Source organism: Merops nubicus, unplaced genomic scaffold, assembly GCF_000691845.1.
Source record: "Merops nubicus isolate BGI_N331 unplaced genomic scaffold, ASM69184v1 scaffold1393, whole genome shotgun sequence".
Lineage (NCBI taxonomy): Eukaryota > Metazoa > Chordata > Aves > Coraciiformes > Meropidae > Merops > Merops nubicus.
This window is the reverse complement of record NW_008598011.1, coordinates 14327-32799: the sequence shown is the minus strand read 5'-3', so window position 1 is coordinate 32799 and position 18473 is coordinate 14327. Positions and strand designations below refer to the sequence as shown.

The following is an 18473-nucleotide window of genomic DNA, read 5'->3' as shown; positions in this document are numbered from 1 at the left end:
GAAAGATTGGAGTGGCAAGCCAGGTTGCCTTGATTTCTGACAAATTATTTCCTCTTAATTACGGAGACTTTGTTTTTTAGGATGAGGGGAAGAAGGCCTGACAGAAATAGGGCTGTAGACCTGTAACAAATATTGGCTTGGAGGAAAATGGTGGTTTTTTTCTTTCAATTTCCTGCACTGTTCTTGAAGGGAAATCTGCTAATCTTGTATCATATTTGTTAGATTGCAGTCAGCTGAAGCCAACTCGCAGTCAGTCTTGAAATGCTCTTAAGCTTTGTGCAAAATAAGATGTCATAGTACTGTGTAAAAGTGAACCAAAAATTCTGGCAGTTTCTTACTGTCACCTCTGTAACGTATGACTGTTATTTCGTGTGATGGATATCAGTTGTTTTCTTCATTCTCTAGATTTTGAGGAGTATGCTCTACAGAGGTTCCGAGGTTATGCGAGAAGTTGCGTGGGTTATTTTTGATGAAATCCACTACATGAGAGATTCAGGTATCCTATGTGGGCAATCCTTCCTTTCAAGATTTTCTTTTCCCCCCAATAATAATTTTTTTCTTCTGAAGAATTAAATCTTTATCCTACTCTCCCAAATTAAACCCGTCATCTTTGTGCATAAATTGTTCAGAATTTTTCTACTACATGTGTATAAGGTAGTTATGGCGTGTTTCATTCTGCATTTCCTTTGCCAAGGCAAGCACTTTGAGGGTATTTGGTATGTCCTTTTTCTGTAGGGGAGGCTTTTTTATATTTTTTGTTTTATTTTGTCTTTAAGCCTGCTGTTCTTTGGCTTCAGAGCTGAAAAACAGCCTTTAATCATGTACCTATCCCATCTGAATTTTCTATTTTCAGAACGTGGTGTTGTTTGGGAAGAGACAATCATTTTGCTCCCTGACAATGTTCATTACGTGTTCCTTTCTGCAACTATTCCAAATGCCCGTCAGTTTGCTGAATGGATCTGCCATCTTCACAAACAGGTGATGTGTCTGATGTGCTCTGTCTCCCTTCTCGTTGTCTTGTGGCATCATACCGTCCCTTTGATTGATGAGTGCTGAACCTTTGAATACCCCTTTAGTCATCTGATCACTTGTAAATGATGGAACAGATCACTCTTGGCGCCTCTGGTTGTACTGCTGGCATTTGCGGCTGTACTTACTGGCTGTTGCTTCTCCATAGTAACATTAAAACTGTTTATTTGAAGTTTATTTTCCACAGTTGTTCAGACATTGGCTTGATTTCAGCATAGACTCTGAATTATGAAGCACAATAAATGTACCTTGATTTTCAGAGGGTGACAGATGAGTTTTTTTTTTGAGAATTTGCTTGAAGAGCTCATTAAAAGGCCATGCGGAAATCAGAAGTAAATCATAAATCCATAGGAACTATTATAAATACTATATATACAATCAAATAAAATGAGAAAAGAGGACTGTAAGAAATCTGTCCTGTCCCATAACCATTTGGTTTATTTTATTTTTATTTGTGTTGTGTTTTTTTTTTGTGTGTGTGGTTTTTTTTGATTGTTTATTTTTTTTAAGAGATACTTTTGCAGAAAATAATGTGAGAATTTGAACTCAGGAAATTAATACCCACAAGAGGTTGGGCCCATTTTAAAAATATCCCAGAGATTGATTCTTATGTTGTTTGTGGTGAAAGGGGTGTAGTACAAGAGATGTCTGATTAATTTTGACACAAAACCTTGGCTTTATTTTGCAGAACATTAGACTGTGATTTTAAAAAAATCACAGTTTAAAAGCAAATCTACATAATATTTAAGATATAAAAGGAAGTTTTTTTTTTTCCTAAATAATCTTTCACTATGCATTAAAACTTTAAATGTTTTTTAAAAGTCTACTGTGTATTTTTTAGGTGGTATAAGAAATACTGCAGTTTTTTTACAAAACAGAAGGTTTTCCTTTGGTTATAAAAGATGTTAGGATATTGAGTCTAATAATACAATGAAATACTACAGAATGAAATAGTACTTGTCCTTAGTTTTTGTGTTAATGAAGAAGAATTTTGTAGCCAGCTTTTGTTCTTCTAAAGGATTCGCAAACTTTCATTTCCTTAATCAATGTCATTAATACTAAATCTGTGTTAAGGACAGAGAATTTCTTTGTAGTTTCTGTGAGTCCTTCTGGCCTTTAAAAAGATGTATTTTAATAGTAATTTATTGATCTTCAATCAACCAAGAATTTTTATAATGCAATTAGAAACACTAAATATTTATGTATATGCTGTTCTTTCTTTATAGCCTTGCCATGTGATTTATACTGACTATCGACCCACTCCACTGCAGCATTATATATTCCCAGCAGGAGGAGATGGACTCCATCTGGTTGTTGATGAAAATGTAAGGAATACTCCATTTGTTTGAAAGATCTTTTTCCTTGCATATCAGTCACAAGCTTGATGTCTTGCAAAGTTTGGATTTGCTATGCAAAAGATGTTTATTTTAAAATGAAGGCACAAATGGGTCACAGTGATGTCTGAATTCCTGTTAGATTTTTGAATTCTCAGAGAAGAGGTTGGTTTTATTACCTCATGTCATGTAGTCAGCTGAATAATATTTTGCTGAGATGTCTTGAGTGCCCTCATCCGTGCTCTGTTTTCTACAGTGCATGCTGCTTTCTGTAAATCTGCAAAGTAGCTGATGTTTATTGTACTGTTCCTCGCTCAAAAGAAATCATATTAGCATTTAAATTTTACTTTGGTTAAGGGGATAAAATATTTTTGTGTCTTTGAATGATTTTTAAACAACTTGTTTAAAATTCATCACTGGCACACCAGTAGCTAATGCCATTAACAGTAGCACTGTGCTTGAAGCTGGTTCTTCATTGGACAATGTAGTTTTGTGTAGATATTCCTAAAAATCAGTTTTGATGTTGTGATACAGCAGGTCTAGCATGGGTGATGGTGTGGTGTATAGAACAACATGCAGTAACTTCAGAGACACTGCTGTAATTGAGCTGTACCACTGACCCAGTAAACTCGTTTGCTGTCTTACATATTGTTTCTGTCCTGCCTGTAAATATGGGGTGATAGTACTGGTTATGAGAAGAACAAGGATCTTTAAGTGGGCTATGTAAGAAGAAGTTGCTTACAAAGGTTGTGTTTTATATCTAGGGAGATTTCAGAGAAGACAATTTTAATACAGCCATGCAAGTGCTTAGAGATGCAGGAGACTTAGCAAAAGGGGACCAGAAAGGCAGGAAAGGAGGAATAAAAGGTGAGTTTGAATCCCATTTTTTTGTATATTACATCAGAGTAACTTGTGTGCAAGCTTTGCTTGTCTATCTTATTCCATAAGAGAGTTTTTCGATTACACTAACTTAAAAGAAATTTTGTCTATCTGCAGGTCCTTCAAATGTTTTTAAGATTGTGAAGATGATCATGGAAAGGAATTTCCAGCCTGTGATTATTTTCAGCTTCAGTAAAAAAGACTGTGAAGCCTATGCACTTCAGATGACAAAGTTAGATTTCAATACAGGTACAGATAAATAAAATATAGTTGTAGTCACAAATGTGGTCTGATGTGAAATACTACTCTGCTTAGATATTTCAATTTCCTTTTGGACTTACTGTGTAAAAACAAATGAAAAATACGTATTGCTTTTTCATTTATTATGCCTGTATATCAGGCTGTTTTCAGTAGGAAACTGTTGGTGCACAGAATACTTTGATCATCACAATGTTCAATTGTTCCTCTTTTAAAATTGATTTCCTTCCCCAAAATCCTGTTCTCTGTAATAATAGCATGCGAGTTCCTAGAATATTCTACATATAATGGGAGAAGACTGATTCTAGCAAGTCTGTTTCCTCAGTTTTTCATTTACCTCCATGAGAAAAATGACTATTCTTTCATAACTGTGTAACAAACCGCTAGACTGTTCTGTCTCAACTGTTGAGTTTTCTTTCTTTATTTCCCCCTCCTTCTCAGAGTAAAAGATAAACAAAGAAGGTTTTTTTTTCTGTTTGGATTAAGACAGAGCTTGGAAAATATGTTTAAGTTCATTGCTTCTTGGAAATCTTAAGAGTTGTAAGAAAAATAAGGAAAATCAACATACCGTGTTTGTGAACTGCTCAGGGTTCTTGCTTGCTTACTTGCTCCAGTCTTTGCACATTATGGTTCAGTGTTGCAAAATAATGCAGCTGTTTCTGTCAGAAAATGTAAAGCTATGCACAAGTTTGGAGATGCATTTTTGTTTTTTTTTCTTCAGTCATACCTTTGAACATATATTCTTGGTATTTGTGCTACTGAAGTAGAAAGGATGTAAGCTTTGAGAATTAACAGGGAAGAGGAAGACCCTCTATGTCCATGTAGACATGGACGAGTAGGCAGAAGAGAAACAGGAGGAGGTTTATGAAATAAACAGAAAAAAAATAAAATGGGGAAATCCCAAGCTGAGAAGTAGCTGATGTTTGGCTTATTCTGCCAGGTTTGCTCTCTTTTCCTTTTCCCTGAGCATGTAGTTCTGGCTACTGTTAGGCTCCTTGAGGCTTACATTCAAGTCTTGTATGATCTGATGCAGGTGGTTTTGTGTAGATTTCAGAGTCTTATGTGCTATTTTTGTTTTAAACTTTTCTAAATATTAGAGTGTGGTAACACTTCATTTACATGCTGTTAGTCTTCTAGACTTTGTAGTAACTTAAAAATTGCATTCTTAGATGAGGAGAAAAAGATGGTTGAAGAAGTGTTCAATAATGCAATTGATTGTCTGTCAGATGAAGACAAAAAGCTTCCTCAGGTGAGTGGAGATTTAACAGGGGTAGCTGCTGCTCCTTTGTTTTCTGAAGTTTTGAGGCTGTGGGTCCTTTAAGACAGGTACAGAAAGCATAAACTGGATATTCTCATTCATCTCCCCATCTTTTAATATCTCTTGTATTGCTTCATGTGATCAGGATTCCTTTCAGTTGTGATTCCAGCGAATGACATATGCCAGACTTAACCTGGAGTTCCTACTCCATTATTAGAATTAAATATGGTTTGAATTAAATAAGCCTGCGGGCTCCTAAAGAGATACCTGGGTTCAAACTGTCTGGAAGTAGTTCAAATGAGAGTGCAGTGTGCACTTTACCAGGTAGTGACTTCTGAGCCTTTCAAAAAGTTGAATTGATGCATCTACTTTCTAATTTATTGTATAAAGATTAAGCATAGTGACTATCTTGACAGTGGAAAAACACAAGCTTCTAAATTGTCAGAATCATATAGGGTTGTGTACTTTTGTTACAAACACGAAATCTACAATTTCATTCTACCCTGCTCTTTATTTGTTTGTGTCCATCATTTCTTAGTGTAGTGATATTTATTGTGGATACGGCAACTTAATGAAAAAAAACCCAACCATTTAATTTTCGGCCATGCCTGCTTGCTTCAGATACCACATTTGCTTTGTTTGTGAAGTCGAGAAAAACAGAAAATAAGAATCCAATATGTAAGATGGTGTGTGCTGTTTGTTTGGGGTTTTTTTATTAAGTTTTTAACAGTGGCATTATATCCAAGTAACCTGTTTTGGTCTCTGTGGACAATGTCTCAAAAGTATGTTCTCAGAATTGGGTATGGGATGGTAACCAAGTGTTAGCAGATAGTTAATGAGGATCTTTGCTTTAAAATTAAAAACCAAGAGACAAAGGGAAATTTATGCAGGTATTTGGTTGAAGTGTAAAGTTTTTATAATTTAAGAGATTAATTCAGCCACTTATGGCCTGAATTTTCTTATATGGCTCCCATAGGTGCTGACATCAGTGTTTCACAGCACACACCAATAAGTGGAACTGGACTAAAACTGAATCAAGATGGTCTCGTGTATCAGAATCATGACTTCCAAAGACAATATTTAGATTTGCCTCTATTAAAAAAAAAAAAAAAGGTTGCCTCATGTAAAACTAACTGCACGAGTAAATTAGGGTATAGCTTCACAGCTGGTCTAACTCTATATATACTAATCTACAGAAAAGATTGGCCTCTGGCTTTACCTTTCATATCATTCCCAGTTCTAACTGGGAAGTAGTATTGAAGAGGTACTTACTGGATTTAAAATCAGGCAATAGTGCATTACATGAACATTAAGGGCAGCGTTGAAATCTTCAGTACAGGTTTTATTTTTTAAAAACAGATAGTAAAATATGTTTACTGCTATTTGTTTCTTCGCAGGTTGAGCATGTTCTTCCTCTTCTGAAGCGAGGAGTTGGTATCCATCATGGCGGTCTGCTGCCTATCTTAAAAGAAACCATAGAAATTCTTTTCTCTGAGGGGCTAATAAAGGTATATATTTCATGTCTGTGTAGCTTTTTCTGTCTTGTAAATACACAGTTGGTAATCCTGAAAAAATGAGAAGCATATCTTAGCTCAAACTGTACACTTAGTACTGGAGTGGAGATCTGCTTCTTGGGTGAAAAAGGTGAAAGAGCCATTGCATATGCCCAACTGAAAAACACTTTGGGTTTAGAAAGTGAGGTATTCAGGAAGTATAAGGCTTAGTGCATACCAAAAACATTTTTTGAAGTAGGCTATTCTGAAAACAGCCGTGTGCACCTGGGAAGGAAAGGCTCTTGTTCTGTGGGTCTGCTCAGTGGCTTCTGCAGACATACAGCACCTCTGGAAGTGTGTAGCTGTTTCAGTGGCATAGGTTAATTGCTTTTGCACCTCCCTTCCCTTGAGAAATGCAAGTACTTGCTTAAAAGCCTCCATCTCTGTCTGAAAAAAAACAATTCTTGAAGCTGTTGCGTTGTTTTTTTTTTTTCTCTCGAAGGAAAAGTTGGTAATCTTTAGTACTTTGCCTTCGATGTCTTGTTTTAGTGCACAGTAACAGCTCTAGTTTTAAGAGTTCCAGATTTTATTCTGAAGTATTTAAACTTCCCATGTCTAAAATTTTCTTCAACTATTTCATGATACATTTTACTCCTATAAATGACTCTACACATTTACTAATCTGTCCGTTGGTTGCTCTAAGGGATATGCTTTCAGAAACATCTAACCTTAGATTAAAGGTGTTTTTTTGGTAGCTAACTGCTGTTTTCTTGCAGATTTTAATGTGAGAATTGTTATTTTTCATTAATATAATTTACACCCACTTGTTTTTTCTTTGGAATTTTTTCACATGGTCCCATCTAACTAGTTTTCTTGCTTTACCAGAGGAAATAAGGGAAGGGGGAAAGAATTTTTCTGGTCCAGCTTTTGAGTATTGAATGTGGCTATGTTGACTGTACATAAGTACTAAAATCTGGAAAGGTTTTATGTAGCAATCTCTGACTATTTACATGTTTGCTTAAGAGCTATTCTTTTTGCTTGCTTAACTTCAGTCTGTTTATTTAGGCCTTATTTGCAACGGAGACTTTTGCTATGGGAATTAATATGCCAGCCAGGACTGTGCTATTTACAAGTGCCAGCAAATTTGATGGAAAAGATTTCCGATGGGTAAGCAAAAAATGGGTGCTGTAGAATAACTGGATTGCTTTATTTAAACTTTAATAGGATTTTACTTTTGACATATCCACTTCAACGTAGTAGAAAACAACTTTTTCTTTCAAAAAAATCTTTTTTTGTTCACTGATTCATTTACCATTAAGGTACAAATTCCTGAAAGCAGGATTCCTCAGATTACACATGAGATTATTTGTTTTAACAGATAACAGCAAAAGGGCATTGATTGCAAGTTAGCAGTGGACATTTGATTAGAGTATGACTTCTGCACAATTTGTCCTAAACTGGGAGACTGAGTGTTTTCTGCTGTGTCAGAACAATGTGGAGAATAAGTGGGCTCAGTATCGTTTCATAGCGATCACTAGATTTAAGTTCTGACAGACCCAGGAAAAGAGATCATTTACCTCGGGGCAGTATTCACAGAATCACAGAATGTTAGGGGTTGGAAGAGACCTCCAGAGATTGAGTCCAACCCCCTGCCAGAGCAGGACTATCTAGACAAGGGCAGAATTGGTTGTTCTGTTATAGTGGAGTATTTTGGGTAGCCCACAGAAAGACAGAAATGTGCGGAGGAAGAGACAAGTTCTTAAGCAGCTGGAAAACAACTGATTTTAAAGTTTTCACCTTTAAAACCAGGTTTAAGGTTCACATTCAAATAGTAATAAGGGTGTACAAATCATCACAGCAGAACTTTATAAATGACTGTCATGGTTCATCCTTCAGAGATGGAAAAATTGCGATAAACAGGACAAGTGACTTGATGTGCATTATGAAGTGAACATATCTTCCATCTTAGTTTGGGCTGTTCAGTTTCACCATGCATTATTTACAAGAATTAGCTACCTTTGAGGTATCAGATATGTGAAACTCCTGATTTTAACATTATGTAGCAGTTTCCTTAAGTGATTTTTGTGATCTGATTTGAACTTGAAACTCAGGAAGCTGTTGAGAATGCAAATTTCACAGACGACAGAAAAAGCTGTTTTATAAATTACTGAGACATAGGGAACCAGTTACGTCTTGCTCTTGTCCATGTCCCAGTGTTTTGTACCCTCTTCAGTTTCATGGTTAGTCAACATAGAAATACTACTTTTGCTAGGTATTAGCATTTTAATGTTACATTTGAAGCATTTGAATGAAATTACACATTATTTGAAGGCAGTGAAGATGTGTTACCAGTATGTTGAAGATGTATTTAATAATCTCCACTATGCCCAGCAACCTTCCATCACATAAAATATTGGTGAAATGTTTCTTGTGCGTATTAAAATCATGCAGCATGTTATGGAAATCACTGTAGCTATGGGAGCATTAGTTAGCTTATACTGCTGATGTGCATTATTCAGAGTCGTGAATTTATATCTTAGTAGGTCAGTGATGATTTATGAGTAGTAATTCAATCTGTGAATGCTTGTGTCTCAGATAACTCTCCCTTGGTAATTTTTATATGTCATGGTCGTTTACTGTAGAATTGTGAAGAGCACCATGTTTGTTAATTTGTTTGGGTTTTTTTTCTCGTTTTATCCTAGATATCTTCAGGTGAATACATTCAAATGTCAGGTCGTGCAGGACGCCGAGGCATGGATGACAGAGGAATAGTAATTCTTATGGTGGATGAAAAAATGAGTCCAACAATTGGCAAGCAGCTTTTGAAGGTAGGAGAGAAGTTAACTTTCTTTTATCCTCCCCACAAAGGTTATTCTTATTTGGATAATGTAACATGTAAAATCACACACTTTAGAAGAAGTGTGTAAATCATGCATGTAGGAGATGACAGCTCCTAAAAGGAGTGTGGGCTTTCACTGAATTCTTACTGAAACAGGAGTGTCTATTGTGAAACAAAATTAGAAGACTAGTGTCATCCTTCTCTGTATAGAAGGGATCTCAGGCAGGAGAGGTAGAACTATGTCCTGTTCTCTAGTGCTGTCGATAATGCTGCAGCCATGTTCATTTCTTGATGAGCACGGTCAGTTCAAGGATATTGCTGAACTACAAATGGCTTGCTGAGCTTTCACAAGAATTACTAAAGGCTTGGTTCTGTGGTGAAATAAAACTTTGGGAATGGAATATGCAGTGAAATATACAAACTTGACAAAATCATGCAGAAAAAAAGAGGTACATGTGATAAGTAAGAAGAACGAGATAACTGCCAGAGAGCTAAAATTAACTATGGAGCAATTGACAGTGCTCGTCGGATGCTGAGGTTTGGAAAGCAAGAAGCTGAAAAGAAACTCTTGTGTTGAGATGGGCATTAGATTATAGGGCTTCCCCAAACAGTAATGGAAGTTGTTACAGATGATGACAATAACTGCTTTATAATTTGAATGTGAAACATTGCACTCATTACAATCATACTTAAAACCCATGGCAAAAATGTCCATAATGAAGCATAATATTCTGTTGTGTGTGTTTTATGTCTTAGGCTACTTAGGTTAATTGAGCACATGTGTTAAAATTGGAAACATGGGGAGTTACTTGGTGTGCTGTTTGGCAGCTTGTAGCCTTGGTACAACTAGTAAGTAATTTGTGTTAAAACAGCACTTAAACTATTATTAGAGTTTGTATGAATTGTGGAATCAGCTTAAGTCATCATCAGGGTATACTAGTAAAAAGCCTGTATTTGTTGCCCAAAAAAAGATTAGGTGCCAAAGCTTCTCTATTTTGTTCAGACAAATGAAGAACGAGAGGAAAAATGAAAGCTTTATTATGACTAACTAATGAGAAATTAGTGAAATAAGAAACTTAAAAAATATTGGAACACATTCATGTATGATAGCATTAGTTTCTGATTTGATTTCTTAGCTTTGATTTGATTGTGTTTTCTCAGTAGAGTGGACATATATTTATTTGTTTACATGCACACAATGCATGTGTATATCACTGAATGTGATATACGCTGAATCTTCAGATGTGTGAAGACTGAGTATTTTAGCCGGATTTTTATAAGCATTTAAGACTATTTTAAAAAAATAGGTGTAATTTTGTGGCATACTTATTTAACTAAAAGCTTCATACATTCGTACTTCCACAGCTGAAAAATTAAACAGCAGGAGATAGAAAATGAGAGAAGAAAAAAGCTCTCCTTATAAGCAGCATTAAGTTTGTGTACGTGTAATCTAGTTTATAAAGAATATCCTCCAAAAGTTAAGCTATTTACAATTATTTAATATAAATTAAGAAGAATGGATGTTTCAATTATTTATACGCAGATTTCATGAGCTTAATCTTTGAGTTCAACTATTTGGAATTTTTTTTGTTGTTGTTTTGTAAGTTCAGTAGTTTCACAGAATCACAGAATGTGAAGGATTGGAAGGGACCTCAAAAGATCATCGAGTCCAGCCAGCACCACCCCGCAGCAGGTCACATAGGAACACATCCAGGCAGGTTTTAAATGTCTCCAAAGAAGGAGACTCCACAACCCTTCTCGGCAGCCTGTGCCAGTGCTCTGTCACCCTCACGGTGAAGAAGTTTTTCCTTTAATGTTTATGCTGAACCTCTTATGTTCCAGCTTCCACCTATTGCCCCTTGTTCTCTCATTGAACATCATAGAGAAGAGCCTGGGTCCCATCCTCCTGACGTTTGCCCTTTACATATTTATAGACATTTATAGACATTTGTGAGGTCACCCCTCAGTCTCCTCTCCTTCAAGCTAAAGAGACCCAGCTCTCTCAGCCTTTCATCATAAGGGAGATGCTCCTTAATCATCTTTGTGGCTCTGCAATGGACTTTTTCAGGCATTTCCCTGTCCTTCTTGAACTGAAGGACCCAGAATGGAACACAATAGTGCAGATGTGGTCTCATTAGGGTAGAGCAGAGGGGGAGGAGAACCTCTCACGACCTACTAACCACATCCCTTATAATACACTCCAGAGTGCCATTGGCCTTCTTGGCCACGAGGGTGCATTGCTGGCTTGTGGTTACCCTGCTGTCCACGAGGACCCCCAGTCCTTGACCCCTGTGCTACTCTCTAACAGGTCTGTCCCCAGCCTATACTGGTGCATGGGGCTATTCCTCCCCAGGTGCAGGACCCTACACTTGCCTTTGCTGAACTTCATCTGGTTCTTCTCTGCCCATCTCTCCAGCCTGTCCAGGTCTCACTGAATGTCAGCACAGCCTCTGGTGTGTCAGCCACTCCTCCCTGTTTTGTGTCATCAGCAAACTTGCTGACAGTGCACTCTGCTCCCTCATCCAGATCACTGATACATGTATTGGATGGTACCCATCTAGGACCAGTACTAGGTACCAGATGGTACTGGCCCCAGTACTGACCCCTGAGGGACTTCACTAGATACAGTCCTCCAACTAGACTCTGCCCTACGGACTGCAACTCTGACTTCCTTCTTTCAACCAGTTCAGAATCCACCTCACTACCTGATTGTCCATCATAATTTGGGAACTATAGAACTTAATCTGAATGAATTAAGATGGGAAAAAAAGGAATAGTCGATCACCTGCAGTTCTTGTACTGTCTCTGTATTTGTCTAAGTTGTAAGGAAATAATAAAGTATTTCCTTTATTGAAAGGGTAAGCCCCTTGATTTTTTTTTTCCTTTTGAATTATAAGGAAACAAAAGGGAAAAATAATGAAACTTTTATGCTTACTGTATTGTCTCTTGATTCTTCTCTACTGATCTGAATAAATGCAAGTATTTCATTCATTTTCCACACTACTTCACTTGTGAGGAAGGACTGAATGTAAAATCTCTTTGAAAAAAGATCAAAAGGGACTACAGTGAAGGAACTGTTCAGTCAGTTGCTGAAAAGGCAATAGAAGTAATCTTCTAGGAGATGAGCAGTACAACATTGAAAATACTTTCTGTTTTACTTTTAAAATACAAAACACTTAGAGGAAACTTCATGCCTAAACAGGCCAATAGTGTATGTTGACTAACAGTTCTTCAGTACTTGCTTTCTGAATTCATTGTTAAGTGTGTCTGAGTTAGGTTTTACTTACTGACTGACAGTGTTTGTCTGTAGTAAGATTATGATCATGTCTTGTATTTGCTGCCACATCCAGTATTGTGCCTTTGCTCCAGGAAGATAAAGATTTATAGGGAAAACTTCAGAAGAAATAAATGAGCCATATTGAGAATGATAGGACATTTACATAGGACGTTTTTTGTTAGCTCTTCAACTGTGATGCTTGTCTGATTAAAACAGTTTCCTGGGGCATAGTGTCTGGGAGTGGAGTCTGCAGCTGCCTGGGGCTGGTGGGGGTGAGGGGGAGCTCTGGGGGTGCCTGAGTGCCGGCAGCGTTCTGCAGCTGTGCTGCCTTGCGACATCGTGTCCCCTGCTTCAGACCTGAGTTCAGAGTTCAAGTCCTACATGGAGTTCTTACAAGGGATATTTGTAAATATTTTTTTTTAACTTGGTAACATTCATTTGTCTTGTGCAGTATTACTAGGCTTTTTTGTTTATAGTTTGCATTTACTTGAGCACTGAATATTTAGTAAACTGGACTTGCATAAACCTTTAAAACAAAATGCTTACAATACAATTAAATTGCTTTCTGAAGACAGCAAATTTTAGTTTTACATTTGCATAATATTAAGAAGTATTTGATGGGAATTTTTTTATTTGTTTCCTTAATGGAAATCTTTAGCAACATTGTCTTAGTTAGGTAAGAAGTGGAAAGCTTCTCCTTGACGCTAGATGGCCTTTGAAACCAGAGCACCATCTCTCTAGCTATGGACTGCTATGGAGTTTAGCCGTGTTACAAGCAAGTGTTCCTACAGAGACAACTGAGTTACCGAACAGTGGTAATCTGTTACGTCTCTAAAAGGCAAAAAATCTTAGGCTAACTGTGTTACAGAAATGAATAACTGTATAATGAAATAAAATGTCCTAATGTGTGTAGGGTTTTGAGCCCTGAATTTGAGTGTATCAGTTCTTTGCTTCTACTCTACTGCTTCACTGGAGAAGCTAGATGGAATGAAAAATTGAAAGAAAACATTCATTGAGCCAGATAAAATACACAATATTCTGCTTTCCTTGTCATTTGCATATGGAACATAAAGTGCCCAGATGCTACGCTGTAGGAGACACTCCACTAGCTACAACTAGCTCTTTGGCAGTGCCTTTCTTTATAGCTGGCAGCACTGTGTTTCTTTGGCCTGTGTGTCACTCTTAACAATATATTTGGTCTTTTTGTATTTCATTTTTACTTTGAGATTGTTTAATTGCACTAGGCAAATGAACAGAGTAGCAATTCAGACAGTTTTATACTTTTATCTTTAAATTCCTGACTGCTTGCTCATCTTCCTCATTTGACCATTGTGCAGTTGTTGAAAGTTGATTAATTTAAAAGAGCAAATCATGATTCCCTTATAATTAAGGCAGCATGATAATATAGTTTGTGTTTTAATCACCTGCTGTGTATCACGTGTGGCTGTTCCTTTCAGACTCCCAGGTACAAAGAAAATTCTCTTTAGTGTGAAAAGCAGTATTTACATATAAATAAATATATCTGTGCTGACTGAGAATAAATATAAGATTGGAAATGGTGAGGAGGTGATGAGAAGCTTCCATTACTAGAGGAGGAAGTTTTTGGAACAGGAAATTGATAAAATTGCTGGAATTTATTACTTAAGCAAAACTACCTGTCTGCAAAAGGAATTGGTAATAAGCCTTGGGCAATGGTGTAATTTTGTGTGTATTTCTACCATAGCAAGTGTAACAAGTAAGTGTAAACTCTTACCTTAGTCATGAGAAATGCCATGGTTATCTAATAGTACAAAAAACTGTGATAAAGCAGAAATCTTCAAAAATGTTGGTTAATGGGTAGGAAAGAAACACTTTTATGCAGAACTAATTCACTTAATCTTTGACTGTGAGGCTGCTTGCTCCTTTTTTGGTCTTGTATTGACTGGTAGGCTATGTATGGGTCTGCTCCTCTATTGGTCTTTCTGTGTTTTGAAATAAGTACAGGTGTGTATGCTCTTGAATTGGGTTGAAAAATAGTAAAATTCATAAAATTACCTAATGTAAAATGACAGATTCTGTTTGAGTGGTTGGGTTTTGGAGCGATTTTTTCTTGTTACTGTTAGGTAAATTTCCAACAGTCCAAATCTGTTGTTAGTCTTTGATACTCTTTAAAATACCCATGCATATTAGCCTAATACTCTGGAAATTACTGGTGTGGTTCTGTCCATATGATCTTCTTTGACTAATAAACAGAAGACTGCACCAGTGAATGGGAGATTTTAAGATTTCTTCTGTTACATTGATTTCCATTTCGCTCTTAAAAACTCTACTAAATTTTTACCATACCGTGAGGCAAGAAGCACAGGAGTAGAGCACCACTAGAGATCCTTTTTGCAAATTAAATACTTAGGACTGTGTGAAGTACAGAAGTAGAGGTTACCTCTGCATGGCAGCCACAGAAGGCAAGGAGAAAGGAGCTGCTGATAACCTCTGTCAGGAAGCTGGATCAGATGTGGGCTAGAGCACAGCAGTTGTTTAGCACACTGTTCTGCAGACTTAAAGCACAAGCTTCTTTGGCAAGAGGATGTCCTGAAACGATGTCCATGAGTAGTACTTTCTTGTGCAAAATATGGTGGCCTGTACTAAATTCGTATGGAATGATATGGCTTACTACACTTTTAAAGTCTCCACAGAATCTGTAGTACTGGACTGTGTGCAGACTTTCCATTTACTGTTCCTGACATGCTTTAAAGGTGTTTTTTAGAGAAGTGAACTGGTGTTTTAGTTGATTTTCTCATAACTTGTGAGAGCTTTCTATTAAACCTTGTTTGGGACTATGCAGAAGACAGCAGGCGAAACTTCTGTTGAGACTGTGTTTCATCAGCACTCAGTCCCTCTGCAAACATCAGATTAACAGGCCAGCTTAATTACACTATTGTATTTTCATTTCATTTAAAGCTTGCTTGTATAGGGAGAAAAAAAAAAAAAACAAAAAAAAAAAACACACACATGCAAAACAAACAAGCAAACAAACAAAAAACAAACACAAAAACCACCAAAAATAAACCAACGAAAAACCAAGTTTCAAGATTTGAAAATTTACCAGAGTCTAGTTTGGAGAGAAATAGACTTTATCTGGAGGTTGGTACTTGTTGGAAAAGCTGTTGCAAAAGAGCTTGTCACTAATGTTTTGAGGACAGAATAAAGTTGTGATATAGATGAGAACCTCAAAAAACCCCATCTTGGATACTGTATCAAAGTTCAAGTGAAAATAATTTTACTGTGGAAGTTTTGTTTTTATTGCAAACTGCCAAACTTCTCTTGTTCTTACAAAGCATACACTGCAGAAATTTTCCAGACTGCAGTTCAAGAAGGTACTCAGCTTCTAAGCTTTATTTAAAATCTGCTTAAATTCAATAAGGCTTTAGTGTGAAAACATGGAGAAAATGACTCAGTTTTAAGGGAAACAGATACTCAAATGCCATTGTGAACAGTCACAGTTTTGTAGATGTTTATTCAAGCCAGACAATAGTTGTTCTTCCTGATCTTAGCAACCAAAATGTGGGAAATGAGGTGCATCAGGCAGTGTGTGAAATAGTTAGTCAAGCTTAAAATACACTTCAGCCTTTTCCAGAGCCAATAGGACTGAGCTTATTTATTAATTGTGGTTGCTGCTTGTTAATACTGCAAGTTCACTTGAAGTTTTTTTAGGTCAGTCTGTGGAAGGTATTTCCCCTCCAACTGACAGATTTTTGGGTAATTTTCTTTTCCTTCAGATCTCCAGAGGTCCCTTCCAACCCCTAACATTCTGTGATTCGGTAAACCCGTAACTACAAATGTAAATGCATTTTAACTGATTAAGCTAGATTTCATTACCTTGTTATTCTTAAAAAGTGTGATATGAACAGAAGGCAGCTCCTTTATTTTTACATTAACTTTTTGTGGAATGATATAGTCATGGCTAGGGCACACATTTCCTTTAAGTTAAAAAACATACTGCATATTTACTGAAATTGTAAATTGTCATTGCTGACCTGATGCCTGTAGTAGCACATACAAAACCAATGAGTGCTGAGGATCTCAGCTAGCTGCAGCGTGCAGTTACAGATACCATTAGTTTTTTTCCATTTTGGCTTTCTTTGAGTTCATACAACTTCGGAGGAGCAAAATTATTCTCTTATATGTATGATACAGAGTTAGTATTACCAGGCCGGCTCAGATTGAAAAAAATCATTGCATAGTATGGTGTTGAACACATGTTAAATTACCTTTCCCCCCACAATCCATTTGCCATTGCAGAGTAATTTGTGTAGCAAACCCATGATGCTGTTTTGGGGAGGGCAGATTTTTAAATTTAAGTGTGGTATTTGTGTGTATATAATATTTGTGGTTTTAAACATCTGCTTGAGAGTTTAAATGCTGCTTTGTTAAATTGAGATGCCTCAATACAAGTGTGTAGAGTTTTTTGTGTATTCCTCTGTCTTCAGCACAGAAAGAAGACAAAAGTCTTTAGGGGAAGAACTGAACTTGGAGTTACCAACCTGAAGTAAAACTAAGGATAGTTGTGGTGGTAGGAACTACTGTATTAGACAGGGTAAATGACTGAAAAATTTCAGAATTAGCTTTGGATGGTAGTAGTTGCATGAGAGAGAAATTGAGATGTTTTTTTCCTTTCAAGTTTCTTATTAGAACTGGAGCATTTGTGGAACCCAAGCCTGAGGCATTTTCATCAGCAGTCTCCTAAAGCACTCTTTTGCCACCCACTAGTGGGTTCTATTTGTGTTGGTGCAACTGGTTTTTGTTGCAAAGCAGTGAGCCAGATTGGTGATAAATTTCTGCTTAAAATAGCTGTTCACTGTTGTCCATTAAAAATAACTGTGCAGAAGCTGTTGTTATTGATTTTGTAGTAGCTCAGGATAATCCTGGTATCAGTATAACTACACAAGCTTGATATTTCTGAGAGAGACCTGCTTATTCTTATGGTAACAATATCATTGATACACGGGGAAAAAGGTGTGCTGTTAATTAATATTTCACTAAAAGTATGCCTGTGTCTTACAGTTTTATCAGGTGGTCACTTGCTTTTTTATGAGGATTTTTTAATAGAAATTTGAAGTGGCAACTACCACAGGCAGTTATTGTGTATTCGTTTCCCCTTTATGAGGAAAAAAATCAGAGACCTTTTGAATATCTCCAATGTGTTCTGTTCTTTGCCCTTTTTTATGAAACGGTTCTTTGTTTCCTTTTTGGAAACTCATTCATTCAGTTTATTTCTGGAAACACTGATAAGGAAATTAAATTGTCTGGGACCAAATGATGTATAATATATGCTGTAGTTTATCGTATTTGTTTCATTATGAAAGATACTTTATTGTTACTTTGGAAGTTGCCTCTTTCATCATTATTAGCTGGTGATGTCCCTGTGAGTCAGTTTTGGACAGCATTTACCATCTTACGTTTCCTGTGAAAGCATTGTGCATGTTTTCTGTGAGAGGCTGGAGAGCAAGAAAATATGTGCAAAACTTGTTTGTTTCTCTGCATGGGAACAGTTCTGAAAATGTAAATATTTTTCTCCCCCTAAAAGAGAGAACAGAGAGGGTAGCTCCTACCCATTGTACGTCTTGCTCAACATTATGTACCTAATGCAGCAATGATAGCTGACACATCTCTGCTGGGACAAGGCTTGCAAGTCTTTAACTGTGAAGGTCAGCTCCAGACACTCCCTCCTCCCCAATCTTTATATCTTTCTAGTTTATATGGGTAAGCAATGACAGGACTAGTAAATGATTAATGTCCTGTTGGATCATATGATTGTGTTAAGAGACTCCATTCTGCAACAGTTTTCACATAAATGACACAGTGTATAGCAGCTGTTATTTTCAGATAGTTATTGACTAAATTACTTTTGTAGTGAATTGTTTAGGGTCGTGTTCTTGATTTTTAACATTGTCAGCTTAAATCAGTCATTTTTTGCAACCCAAATCTTGGAAAACTTGAAAGGGTGCTGCTGGAAAGTTGGCTTAAAATTTCTAAAAAAAAGCGAAGTAGTTACAAGTACAAAAAGTAGGTCATTAATTTCTGAGAACTTGAGCTGTTATGTCCAGGCTGTTCTCATGTATCCAGGCAC

At 36.7% G+C, this 18473-nt stretch overlaps 1 protein-coding gene across 1 annotated transcript in view; it reads left to right on the top strand.

Annotated features, from left to right (window-relative positions):
• Positions 1-18473, top strand: part of SKIV2L2 (superkiller viralicidic activity 2-like 2 (S. cerevisiae)) — a gene marked incomplete at both ends in the record, with an annotated part of 39873 nt that overhangs the window by 7418 nt on the left and 13982 nt on the right. Inside the window, 9 exons of the mRNA XM_008936867.1 lie at positions 406-496; positions 854-978; positions 2256-2354; positions 3128-3230; positions 3360-3491; positions 4670-4749; positions 6156-6266; positions 7317-7418; positions 8954-9079. Coding sequence (XP_008935115.1) covers positions 406-496; positions 854-978; positions 2256-2354; positions 3128-3230; positions 3360-3491; positions 4670-4749; positions 6156-6266; positions 7317-7418; positions 8954-9079 — 969 coding nt within the window. The remainder of the gene's footprint in view (positions 1-405; positions 497-853; positions 979-2255; positions 2355-3127; positions 3231-3359; positions 3492-4669; positions 4750-6155; positions 6267-7316; positions 7419-8953; positions 9080-18473) is intronic.